At 39.2% G+C, this 12,216-nt stretch overlaps 1 protein-coding gene across 1 annotated transcript in view; it reads right to left on the reverse strand.

Annotated features, from left to right (window-relative positions):
- CLMP (CXADR like cell adhesion molecule) overlaps window positions 1–12,216 on the reverse strand; it is a 122,819-nt gene that overhangs the window by 9,244 nt on the left and 101,359 nt on the right. The window contains exons 4-6 of the mRNA XM_074215313.1: window positions 7,522–7,689; window positions 6,547–6,669; window positions 567–708 (exon numbers count right to left, since the gene is read on the reverse strand). Of these exons, the coding sequence (XP_074071414.1) occupies window positions 567–708; window positions 6,547–6,669; window positions 7,522–7,689 (433 nt within the window). The remainder of the gene's footprint in view (window positions 1–566; window positions 709–6,546; window positions 6,670–7,521; window positions 7,690–12,216) is intronic.

Below are 12,216 nucleotides of genomic sequence, written 5' to 3' on the forward strand. Positions count from 1 at the left end.
GAAATAAAGTTATCACAGAAGTAGCAACTGAGCCTTAGCTCAATGAAAACTCTCAGAAGAGAGAGTAATTCAGGTATGGAGGATGGCTTGTTGGTTCATGGTGGTACATGAAAGAGTGCTGCTTGGGGAGAGCTAGTAAACCAATTTGGCTAGAATGCAGAATATGTGAGAGGAGGTTTTACAAGGGAGATGGAAGCTGGATTGTTGAAGTTGAGCAGCTGAGTGCCAGGGTCAGCTGTGTGTCTTAGGAAGCTTATTTTGCACCTATGTGAAGGATGGATCAGAGTGAAGAAAGTCTAGAAGCAGTGACATCAGTTAGCAGGGTCCAGATGAGAGGATCTTAACCAGGTTTGTGGCAAAGGGAATACTGAGAACAGAACATTTTTGAGAGATGTTAGAAAAGGAGAATCAACTAAATTTAGGGCAACTGATTGCATGTGGGCATTAAGGCAATGGAAAAAGGCAAAGATAACTCAGAAGTAATAAACCTAGGCCTTTCTTTTTCCTATTTTTTTAAAGAAAAAAAAGTCAAAAAATCCAGAAAAGGTTTGGGGATTTTTTTTTACCTGATTTCATTGGGTCTCTCTTCTTCTTCATATCTATGCTTGTCTTTTCTTCGGATGAGCAACCATATCAAGAGGAAAATCAGCAGGGCTCCAGCCACCATACCCGTCACTGCACCCGCAATCATGCCAATGCTTTGTACATCTGTTTCCTCAAAAAGCAGAATCAGAACTGGACATGAGCTGAGAAAATTAGATTCTGAGAAAACACCACCCTCAGACTGGGTTATTGAATGCTTCTCTTCTGAGTATAAAATAACCACTACCATCCTTTTCTGGAATGGGGTCTGTATCATTTTCTATATTTTTTTTGCAGTCAGGATCATTAAAAACTGAGTTTTGGAGCGACTCCTATGGATTGGCAAATTGATTACCTCTTGCTTATCCCCTTTTCCTTTCTTATTCTTACTTCTCTTTCCTTCCTCCTATAATAAAAATGAATAAAAACAGAGTCCTTGGCTTAGACTCATGGTAGGATTTAGCAGCAGGAACTAAGAAATAGAATTCAGGTTGGGCTAGGAGCCCACTCTCTTCCTCAACTTACACTCAAAGCCTCTAAATTTCTACTTCTAGCCTAACAAGAATGATGAAAATAACAATAAATAGTAATGATGATTCATGTTTGTGGAAAATGGGTGAAGCACATTGACTTCATTTTATGACAATTCTAGAGCTACCCCAGTTCCCTTTTATTCAATTATGGGTCTAGTTCAAATTATATCTTGTGAGAAAATTCAATTGTGGGAATTGGGAGAAAACTTTATTTTATTGTTTTAACCTAACCCTGCTGTGACTGGGAAATTGGACCACCACTCCGTACTGTTTAGCAATCCTTAAATAAGGATTTAGGGTATACTGACCAGAAACTTAGATTCAAAGACTGATGCAAAATGTTTTCTTACAATTTTACATCTCAAACTTCTCATGTCTTACCTGAAAACTGGCCCCATACAGATCAATTAGTTATTGTTTCCATGTTTTCTTTGATTACTTACAGACATTTGAGATGAGCAAGACAACTCCTTTCCTGATTTCAGGTAATTACACACCTGTTCACTCTCCTCCTCCCAAGGAAATTCCCTAATCTTTCCTCCATTTAGAAATCAGATTACTTAATGTTATATTGTTTCATTTTAATGTTAGTCTGATTTGATTGTTTTTAATGTATTAAAAAAACTATCTCCTCTTACTCAGGTCTGGATCCTGTTTGTTGGGCAATTACCATATATTGCTTAATAAATCAATATATTTGGAAGAGCAAAACTTTGTTTCAATTATTTCATCTTTCACCTGCCATAGGGGTAGAAAAGTTGAGATTTATTATTCCCATTTTATAGATGTGAAAAAGGAGGCTTAGCAAGGCCAAGGCAGACTACATTTATTTATTTATTTATTTATTTATTTATTTATTTATTTATTTATTTTAAAGTTTTCAAGGCAATGGGGTTAAGTGGCTTGCCCAAGGCCACACAGCTAGGTAATTATTAAGTGTCTGAGGTCGGATTTGAACCCAGGTTCTCCTGACTCCAAGGCCGGTGCTCTATTCACTGGGCCACCTAGCCGCCCCCAGATTACATTTATTAAATAGTTTATATTTAGAGGCTTCCTGAACCAAAAATTTCTCCCTCCATCTGAAATGCATGGAGCTTCTATTAAGTGAATCAGTTTCTCATATGTTCTCAAAGAGTTTTATCTGAAGGCTCATCTATAGTAATTAGAAACCCTTTGTCCATGGGTTCATCATATATCCTGTGATATCCTCTTTATGAGGCCCACACTGAAAGACCTTCAAATCATGAGACTAGCAAACTATTTACTACACTAAGTAGATCCTGGCATCCTTCATAGCTAGAATACAAACTTCCCTCTTTGAAACTCTAAAACTGGGGTGGAGCCAAGATGGCAACAAGAGCGGATCGTGTCTTAGGTGCTCTCTCATAAAACTTCTAAACTAAGGACTCTAACTAAATTTCCGAGAGACAGAACCCACAGAGGGGCCCAGTGAGGCAGTTTTCCTACTCAAGGTAACCTGGAAAAGAGCAGAAAGGCTCTGCTCCCTGGGGTTGGAGGGGCGGCCAGCCAGAGGGGTGGCCCACCAGAGTGAAAGAACTTCAGCCTCCCGGGGGCAGCCCCAGGGTGCTGGGAGTCACAACTCACAGCAGCAGGGGAGTTTCCTGACCTACACCCTGGGGAGAATTGGGCACAAATAGTGGGAATTGGGGGGGGGGGCCTCTACTAGAGTGAGCACGTGAAGCCCAGCCCTTAGGGCACACAGCAAGTAGTGTGGCCAAGGCAGTCCAGATCCAGGAAACTGAAGCAGATGGAGCTGGTCAGCAGGAGCCCCCTGGGCATGAGCCCATTGAACCTAGGGAGGGGAGTGAAGAGAGACTGCAGAGCTCTGTCCTCTGCCCCAGAACAGGATGCTGGGGCTCTGACCACATTCAGATCCTGATCGCAGTCTAGGCCCTCCCATAGAACAGCAGCCCCCCCCCCCCCTCAGCCCCATGGCAGAGGCCAGTGCTTATGGTCATTCACAGACCAGGAGGGAGGACAGAGCTTCACACACTGAGATGCTTGTGGGAGTGTCCCAAAAGCTCAGGAAGCACCCCCAAAACAGGCTAAGGCTGGGAACACGAGCAAGCAGAGAAACAAGAGGAACACCACTGAGAAATATTTTGCAGCGTAGCTAGGTGGCGTAGTGGATAAAGCACCAGCCTTGGAGTCAGGAGTACCTGGGTTCAAATCCGGTTTCAGACACTTACTAATTACCTAGCTGTGTGGCCTTGGGCAAGCCACTTAACCCCATTTGCCTTGCAAAAACCTAAAAAATAAAAGAGAAATATTTTGCCTGTGAGCTCAAGAAGGATCAAAATACTCAGTCTGAAGATGAGGAAGCACAAGCTCCTGCATCTAAAGACTCCAAGAAAAAACAGAAATTGGGCTCAGGCTATGACAGAGCTCAAAAAAGACTTTGAAAATCAAATGAGGAAGTTAGAAGAAAAACTGGGAAAAGAAATGAGAGAGATGCAGGAAAAACATGAAAATGAAGTCAGCAGCTTAGTCAAGGAAATCCAAAAGAATGCTGAAGAAAATAGCATGCTAAAAACCAGCTTAGGTCAAATGGATAAAACAGTTCAAAAAGTTATTGAGGAAAAGAATGCTTTAAAAAGCAGAATTGGCCAAATGGAAAAAGAGATAAGAAAGCTCTCTGAGGAAAACAAATCCTTCAGACAAAGAACAGAACTCAGGGAGATTGACGAATTTACAAGAAATCAGGACTCAATACTTCAAAACCAAAAGAATGAAAAATTAGAAGAAAATGTGAAACATTGGGGTGGCTAGGTGGTGTAGTGGATAAAGCACCGGCCCTGGAGTCAGGAGTACCTGGGTTCAAATCTGGTCTCAGACACTTAATAATTACCTAGCTGTGTGGCCTTGGGCAAGCCACTTAACCCCATTTGCCTTGCAAAAACCTAAAAAAAAAAAGTGAAACATCTCATTGAAAAAACAACTGATAAGGAAAACATATTTAGGAAAGATAATTTTAAAATTATTGGAATACCTGAAAGTCATGATCAGGAAAGAGCCTTGACATCATTTTCAAAGAATTACTACAGAAAAATTGCCCTGATGTTCTAGAAGCAGAGGGCAAAATAGAAATGGAGAGAATCCACAGATCCCCCAGAGAAAGAGATCCAAAAAAACCAACCCCCAGGAATATTATAGCCAAGTTCCAGAACTCTCAAGTCAAAGAGAAAATATTACAAGCAGCCAGAAGGACACAATTCAAATATCGTGGAGCTGCAATCAGGATCTCACAGGACTTAGCAACTACATTAAAAGCTCATAGAGCTTGGAATATAATATACTGGAAGGCAAAAGAGCTTTGAATGCAACCGAGAATCAACTACCCAGCAAAACTGAACGTCCTCTTCCAGGGAAAAAGATGGACTTTCAATGAACCAGGGGAATTTCAAATGTTCCTGTTGGAATGGCCAGAGCTGAACAGAAGGTTTGATCTTCAGATACAGGACTCAGGTGAAGCATGGAGATTGGAGGAGAGGGGGAAAATATGAGGAACTTAATGATGATGAACTGCATGTATTCCTGTATAGAAAAATGACACTGATAATACTCATATGAAACTTCTCAATTAACAGAGCAGGTAGAAGGAGCTTTTATAGTTGAAGCACAGGAGAAAGCTGAATTTGAAGATAAAATATGGTGTAAAAATGGAGTCAATAGAAAAAAGGGAAATGTAATGGGAGAAAGAAAAAGGAGAGGGGGGAATAGGCCAAGATATTTCATATAGTAAGTTTTTTCTTTATTACAATGAGCTATTGCAATGATATGGAAGGGGGGAAGGCAAGGGGGAATGAGGGAATCTTCGCTCTCATCAGAGGTGGCTAGGAGAGGGAACAGCATGTATACTCAGTGGGGTATAGGCATCTGGAATAAGAAGGAGGGGGGAGCAGGGGGAAGGGGTGGGTATGTGAATGAAGGAGAAGAGGATGGACCATGGGGGGAGAGTGGTCAGATATAACACATTTTCCTTTTTACTTCTTGCAAGGGGCTGGGATTGGATGGCCTGTCTGGGACCATGGGGCCAGGTGGATGCTGGGCCTAAGGGGGTGGTATGGGGGCTCAGGGCTTCTTGGCCCCAGGGCCAGGGATCTGTCTGCTGCGCCACTCAGCTACCCTACAGCAGAGTCAGAGTGAAAGGAGAGAGAAAATATAGTACATGGTAGTGAAGAAATAAGAAAGGAGGGAGTTACAATCAGCAATGGCAATCATGGAAAAATATGGAAGTAACTTTTGTGATGGACTTATCATAAAGAATGTGATCCACCCGTGACAGAGTTGTTAGTGTTGGAACACAGACTGAAGCACGTTTTATTATTATTTTTATTATTATTATTATTTTGGGGGGGTGCAGGGCAAATGGGGCTGGGTGGCCTGCTTGGGGCCGCATAGCAGGGTGATCGTTGGGTGTCTGAAGCCAGATTCGGACCCAGGTGCTCCTGGCTCAAGGGCCAGTGCTCTGTCTGCCACCCAGCCACCCCTACTATTATTACTATTTTATTTTATTTTTATTTTTCTGGTTTATACAGGACAGTGGGGTTCGGGTGGCTTGCATGTCACACAGCAGGGTGATTGTTGGGTGTACGGGGCTGGATATGGGCTTGGGTACTCCTGGCTCCAGGGCTGATACTCCATCTACTGCGCCACCTGGCCATACCTACAATTATTACTATTATTTTTTTTATTTTAATTTTAATTTTTTTCTCTCCCCTTTACTTTATCGTTCAAGTGAGTCTGTATTTTTGGGGGAGGGGGTATTTTGTTTACTCTTAAACAAGAATATTTTATTAATGTATTAAAAAATCATACAAAATGAGAATAAATAAATATTAAATAAAAAATGAAACTTTAAAACTGACAAATTGATTAGGGCAAATTATTAAAAAGCCATATATATATATATATAATATATTATATATTATATATATACATACTTTCTTCTATTTCTCCTTCCTCCCCCTCTTTCTGCCCTCTCCCCCAGCAATAAGAAGTCTTTGTAAAGAAATAAAAATAAAAATCTCTTTTATTCTTGTCTTAAATGAGTTGTGGTACAGGCCAACCCAAAAGAAGAAAAAATTTTAATTTTCTTTGGCTCCCTGTGGCTCTCCTGGGAAATAAATGGTTGACAGCCTACTAAATTTGTTTGATGAACTGGTAAATTCTTCACTCTTGTTTACAAATTATTCCCAAACTCAGGTAGAATAAATCTTCCCAAGTCACCTGGGAAATTATGAAGTCTATCTAGGAAACAGAACATTGAATAAACCTCCTTACTACTCAGACTTTCTGTCCCTGAAGCCTAGGACTTGCTGCTGGGAGGAGATTAAAGAGCAAGACTTCCTCCTTCCGCAGCTGTCTTCCCATACTTACTGCACTGCTTCCTCTGCCCTCCCATACTCACACTGCACAGTCACTCGAACCACACAGCTTTCCTTCCCCGCCTCATTGCTTGCTGTGCACTGATATAGTCCAGAGGAAGATAGAGTGAGATTCTGCAGCAAAACACGTCCAGGATTTTCATAGTCTTAACACAAAACAGAAAAACAGATTGTAAGTTCTTCCTAGGCATGTTCGTAGCTGACTAATTTGCACCTTGAACATTGTGGGCATATTAATAATAATTATAGGTTGACTGAATGACCAATAAAATTCACTATTAACCAATGGGGAGAAATTGGGAGGTCATTTTTATTTTAGATATCTTCCTAAAAAATAATTTGAATTTACAGAGAATGTTATTGTTTGCAAGATTAGTTTCTCATAACAACCTAAGAATGTAGTACCAGGATTACTATAGCCATTTCAATATTTCTATCATAAGGCAACTAGGTGGGTGAATGTGGAAATGTTGGATTTGGCAGGAAGATTGGAGCTCAAATCTTGCCTGAGACCTGAATAACTTTGTGACCATAGGCATATCACCACAACCCTTCAGTTTCTTCACCCCCCCAAAATAAGGATAACAATAGCTTTACCTCACAGAATTATATGTAACATATATGATGTGCTTGGCAAACCTCAGAACTCTATGTAAATAATAGATATTATTATGATTATTTTACAGGTAATTATCACAGAGAGGTTATATGGTCAACCTCAAATCATATAAATAGTTCAAAGCAGAGCTGGGATTTGAGCCCAGATCGTCTGCTCTTTCTGCTATACCTTATTGCCTCTGAATATCACCTACCACCTCGTAGAAGAAGAGAGGGATCAGCTAGCATTTGTCCTTTTCATAGATGGAGTGATTGACTCCCTGCAGCTTACTCAAGTCATAGAGTAAACTGTGGTAAATGCAGATATAGTATTCAGTTTGTTTGACTTCCAATCCTACACTCAATCTGCTAGCCTGGTGGGATAGTAGACGATGACTTACCAACCCGTGATTTCGGGGGCAGGTGCTCATCTTCTCCCTCCTTCTCCTTGATGCGCTGCCAGTGGTACACAATGGGCTTTGTGCCTGAAGATGACTCACACTGCAAGGTCAGGTCCCCTCCCTCGGTCAGCACTCCTTCCAGCTCACATTTAGGTTTAGATGGTTTCACTGGCATCATAAGAACAACCATCATTCAGTCAGCCACCAGAAATGCCAAAGGATCAGATTCTGGAACAACTTTTAGTCAATCTGGCCTGGAACCCAGCCAAGCTATTCAGCCCCCATGATGCGACTTTCCCTCTCCTTCCCTCTGTGTGTATCATGTCACTCTACTTCCACTATTTCAAAAGAGACACCCCCCCCATTTTTCCTTTTTTCAAAGCCCAGAAATAATTTTAGACGAGATGTTGCCAGATGCTTAATAACACCATGACTCTAAGTTCAGTGACCAAAAATGAGCCAGTTTAGATAAAACTAGTTTTCTGTATAAGGGTAGTTAACTTAGGTGGTTATAGGATAATGCTAATAGTCAATAAACATTAATTAAACACCAACTTTATGGCAGCTAGGTGGTATCGTGGATAGAATGCACACAATAGAGTACCTGGTCTGGTGTTAGGAATAACTCATATTCCTGAGTTCAAATCAGCCTCAGACACTAGCTGTGTGACCTTGGGCAAGTCACTTAACCCTGTTTGTCTCAGTTCCTCATCAGTAAAATGAGCTAGAGAAAGTGGCAAACCATTCTGGGATCTTTGCCATGAAGACCCCAAATAGGCTCATAATCATATATGGCTAAAAATGAATAATATTTCAGGAAGTGCATTAAATATTGAGGATTCAGAAAGAGGCAAAAGATAGTCCCTGCCCCTCTAGGAAATAACAATATAATAATGCTATTAACCCCATGTATGGGCTAGTTGTGATATTTGGTTGATAATTTAAAATAAAGAATTAATGAACTCTTGGTTTGGGATGAAGTACACTAAAGAGAAGCTAGCAAAAATATATCTACCTGTAGTCTTGCAAATTCAATAAAAGGGCTTTAAAATAAAATTTAAAAACAAATAAAAGGATACGTGAAAAGGAGAAAACTGCCTATTTCAATGAGAATACTAGCAGTAGAGATGCTTGGTCAGAATGTTTATCCTTTAATTTCAAAGAAGACCATGACATCAGGGAGGTGATACCATGACAAGCACATAAATTGGATTTGAGTGAGGGGGTGCTGTGCTAAGTCGCAGTCTCATTTTCTCCTCCAGCATCATCAGGGTCCAGTGGTCAGATATGAATCAAGTTAACTGGAGATAGCCCTAGATGCAAGGCAATCAGGGTTAAGTGACTTGCCCAAGGTCACACAGTAAGTGGCAAATGTCTGAGGCTAGATTCCAATTTCAGTCCTCCTGAATCCAAGGCCAGTGCTCTATCTACTGTGCCACCTAGCTGCCCTAGATGCTTGGTAAGAGGAGGAAGAAATTCAAGAAACCAACAATAAACTCATAGAGTCAAGTGCCTGTCTGTTTGTCTCTCTTTGTAACTATCTATCCCTTCCCTCTCCCCCAAATAATACAGATAATAAGCAAAGTGAACCAGAGTGCCTAAAATAAGAGACAGATTTGATCTTGTTGGTATCATTAACACTTAGTCAGAGGGGAACTTTGACTGAAATAAAGTTTTGAAAGGGAAAAGCTAACTCAAATGAATATACTGATATAAAGTAATCCAAGAACTATAAGTCTAGTAGAGATACTTTTGGTGAAGATAAATGAAGCAAGAAATAGTATTCATATTTGTCATTGAGTGAGTAAACTACAGATCACTTAGATATATGGAGAAAATGGTTGAAGGGTTTGGAAAAGAGATTACCATCCTGACACAAGGGCATGATGTGGAAGTCATTGAAAACGTAATTCATGTAGATATCTGTTAACTAGATAAATGGCTCATTTCCACAAAAGTAGAGCAGCCAGTTACTTGATTTCAGTCAAGTCTGACTCCTGATCTCATTTGGGTGTTTTGGGGTTTTATTTTGGTAAAAATACTGGCATGATTTGCCATTTCCTTCTTCAGTTAATTTCCCAGATGAGGAAACTGAGGCAAACAAGGTTAAATAACTTGCCTAGGATCAAATAGATTGTGTTACTCTGAGTTATTCAGACTCAGGCTTGATTCCACTGTCTAAATAATGCTCCCATTCATCAAAAGGTGGAGATCAAAGGAGACAAAATGCCTTAGGGCTACAAACAAGATGAGAATCCTGATACATCTAGTTTTGACTAATGAGTCTCCATTTTCTTCATACAGCAGTAGAGCATACATTTGAAAAGTATAGTGGTTTAATAACCAGCACCTAAAAGAATATTGACCTTTTGAATTAGGTTTTCCCTTCCAAAGCTTTATTTTCCAAAGTTTCCATCTGAATGTTTAGGAATTCCACCTAGTAGATGAAATCTGACTCTTAGGCACTCTAGCTCAATAAACTGATAAGTTGATTAACCTGTGCAATACTGATAGGACTCCTCCCTGATAAGTTAGTGATGCTAAGAGAGTTAGCTCTTATAAAATTAGGAAAGATACTCTATTCAAATGTACACAAAGAAAATATGTGGTTCCTTGGGCAGCAGCATGTATATTAAAAGATTTGAATATAAAAAGAAGTCAGAATTTTCCCCTTTAGGAAGTACCTAGAGTATTTTTTAATCAGTTGGCCATTATTTGCCCTTACAATTTCTTTATTTTTCATTTGTATTTATTTAATTCTCTGGCATTTTAAAACCTGAAAAGAGGTCCACAGGGTTCAAAGAGTTATACTCTCCAAACAGATATTAAAAGCAAAAAATAATTTTTCATGAGTGTTTGAAGTTTTAATTTGTTATATGTTTCCTATATAGGTTGGAGCAACTAGATGGAGCAGTGTATGGTGCACTGGCCCCAGAGTCAGAAGGACCGAGTTCAAATTCGACCCAGATCCTTAATACTTACTTAGCTGTGTTACCTTGGGCAAGTCTCCTAACCCCATTGCCTTGCAAAAATTCAAAAAAACAAAAACAAAAAAAAAAACTCAGACACAGGTTCACTGACTGCTGGGACACCACAGATATTAAGAGGGTGTTCCCTTCTGAATGGTCAGATCTCAATCAGTAGACACTATCATCCCCTTGAAAAACAAAATACCAAACTGCCAAACAGCTTTCTGCAGAGCCAAAGGGCTTTAGCCAAGATAAATTTTTAATCAGCTAAGTGACTCTGCTGGTCTTTTACATGTTTGCTTCCCACTAGGGGAATAAAGTAATTTATTAAACTCTATATGCTTAAATGGAGGCTGCATTATTCAAGCATTAATTTGTTCTGTGACCTTGGATAAGTCATTTTTTTCTGGGCCTTCTCCATAAGAGAGATAGGGAAAAGAAGGGGTGACCTTAGAACTTTCTGTATTAACATTTTATGAAGGAGTTCAGTAAAAACTGACTTGATCAGTCTTTCATAGGGATATTAAACATAAAAGATGATTCTTATTCTTCAAAGTATTTTATTTTCTACTAACTTGATTAAAAGAAAAAAATGGAAACAAACAAAAAAACCCTTCCTAAGCTGAAAGGAAAGGTATACCATGTTATCAGACTGAAAAGTTTCTAAATGACTTTATTTGAGAGTCCCTATCCCCCAACTACCTTGGCTTGTCTTCCCATCCTCCAACCCCTTCAGTTCCTGGCAGTGCTGTTGAATAGGGTTAACTTTTAGATTTAGGACTATTCTTTACTATAGAAGAAATAATGAAATATATTAAAAAAATTTGTGACTGGAAACTTTCCTAAGCAAAGGGAGCACATGGGGTTTGTGATTAATATTCTAACATGGAAAACTTTAAGATATCTAAAAATTTAGGGATGAAGATATCATTCATCTGCTGGGATGCCTTCAAATAAATTCCTAAATACATTAGGTCACTTGAAAAAAGTGGCATTTTTAACCTTCAAATTTCTTTATGTGGCAATTAATTAGATGGTGCAATGAATCGAACACTAAACCTGGAATCAGAAAACTTGAACTCAAATTCTGATGCTTTCCTATCTGTAAAATGAGGATAATAACCATCTCTGCCCCCACAGTGTTGTTATAAAATTTAATAATATTTGCAAAATGATTTGCAAACTTTAAGATGCTTTATAAATAGTAGCTATTATTATTGTTGTTAATAAGGGGTATAGTAAATAAAGGGTATAGAATACACTACAAATCAATAGAAACAATCAATTGAACTTGATCTACTTTTTTTACTCGGAACAATTTTATTCTATAAATGCAGATCCCATTCTTTAGTGAGCAAAAAGCTGTGTGTTATATGGTTTGGGATGCAGTTTGGGATACCAGGATATAGTCTGATTAGTGTGAATTTTTTTTTTGGGGGGGTGGATACAGTTGTTTATTAACTGTGGGTAAAAAATAGGCCATTTATCCTGTGGTGCTCCATCCACTTACATAGTGATAGTGGTAGTATCAAATGGGATTCTAAGAATCACATTTTTTAGACCATCTACAAGCATTTATTTAACTATTGCTACTCAATGTGGGATTCTTATCCATAGATCTAATAGGGGTACATCATCAAAGGAATTAGATCTCACCTACATTGATATTGCATGAAATATTAAAAGGAATGTCATTGTTGGGACTGGTCTGTCCCTCTTATGCAGG

Source organism: Macrotis lagotis, chromosome 1 (genome assembly GCF_037893015.1).
Source record: "Macrotis lagotis isolate mMagLag1 chromosome 1, bilby.v1.9.chrom.fasta, whole genome shotgun sequence".
Classification (NCBI taxonomy): domain Eukaryota; kingdom Metazoa; phylum Chordata; class Mammalia; order Peramelemorphia; family Peramelidae; genus Macrotis; species Macrotis lagotis.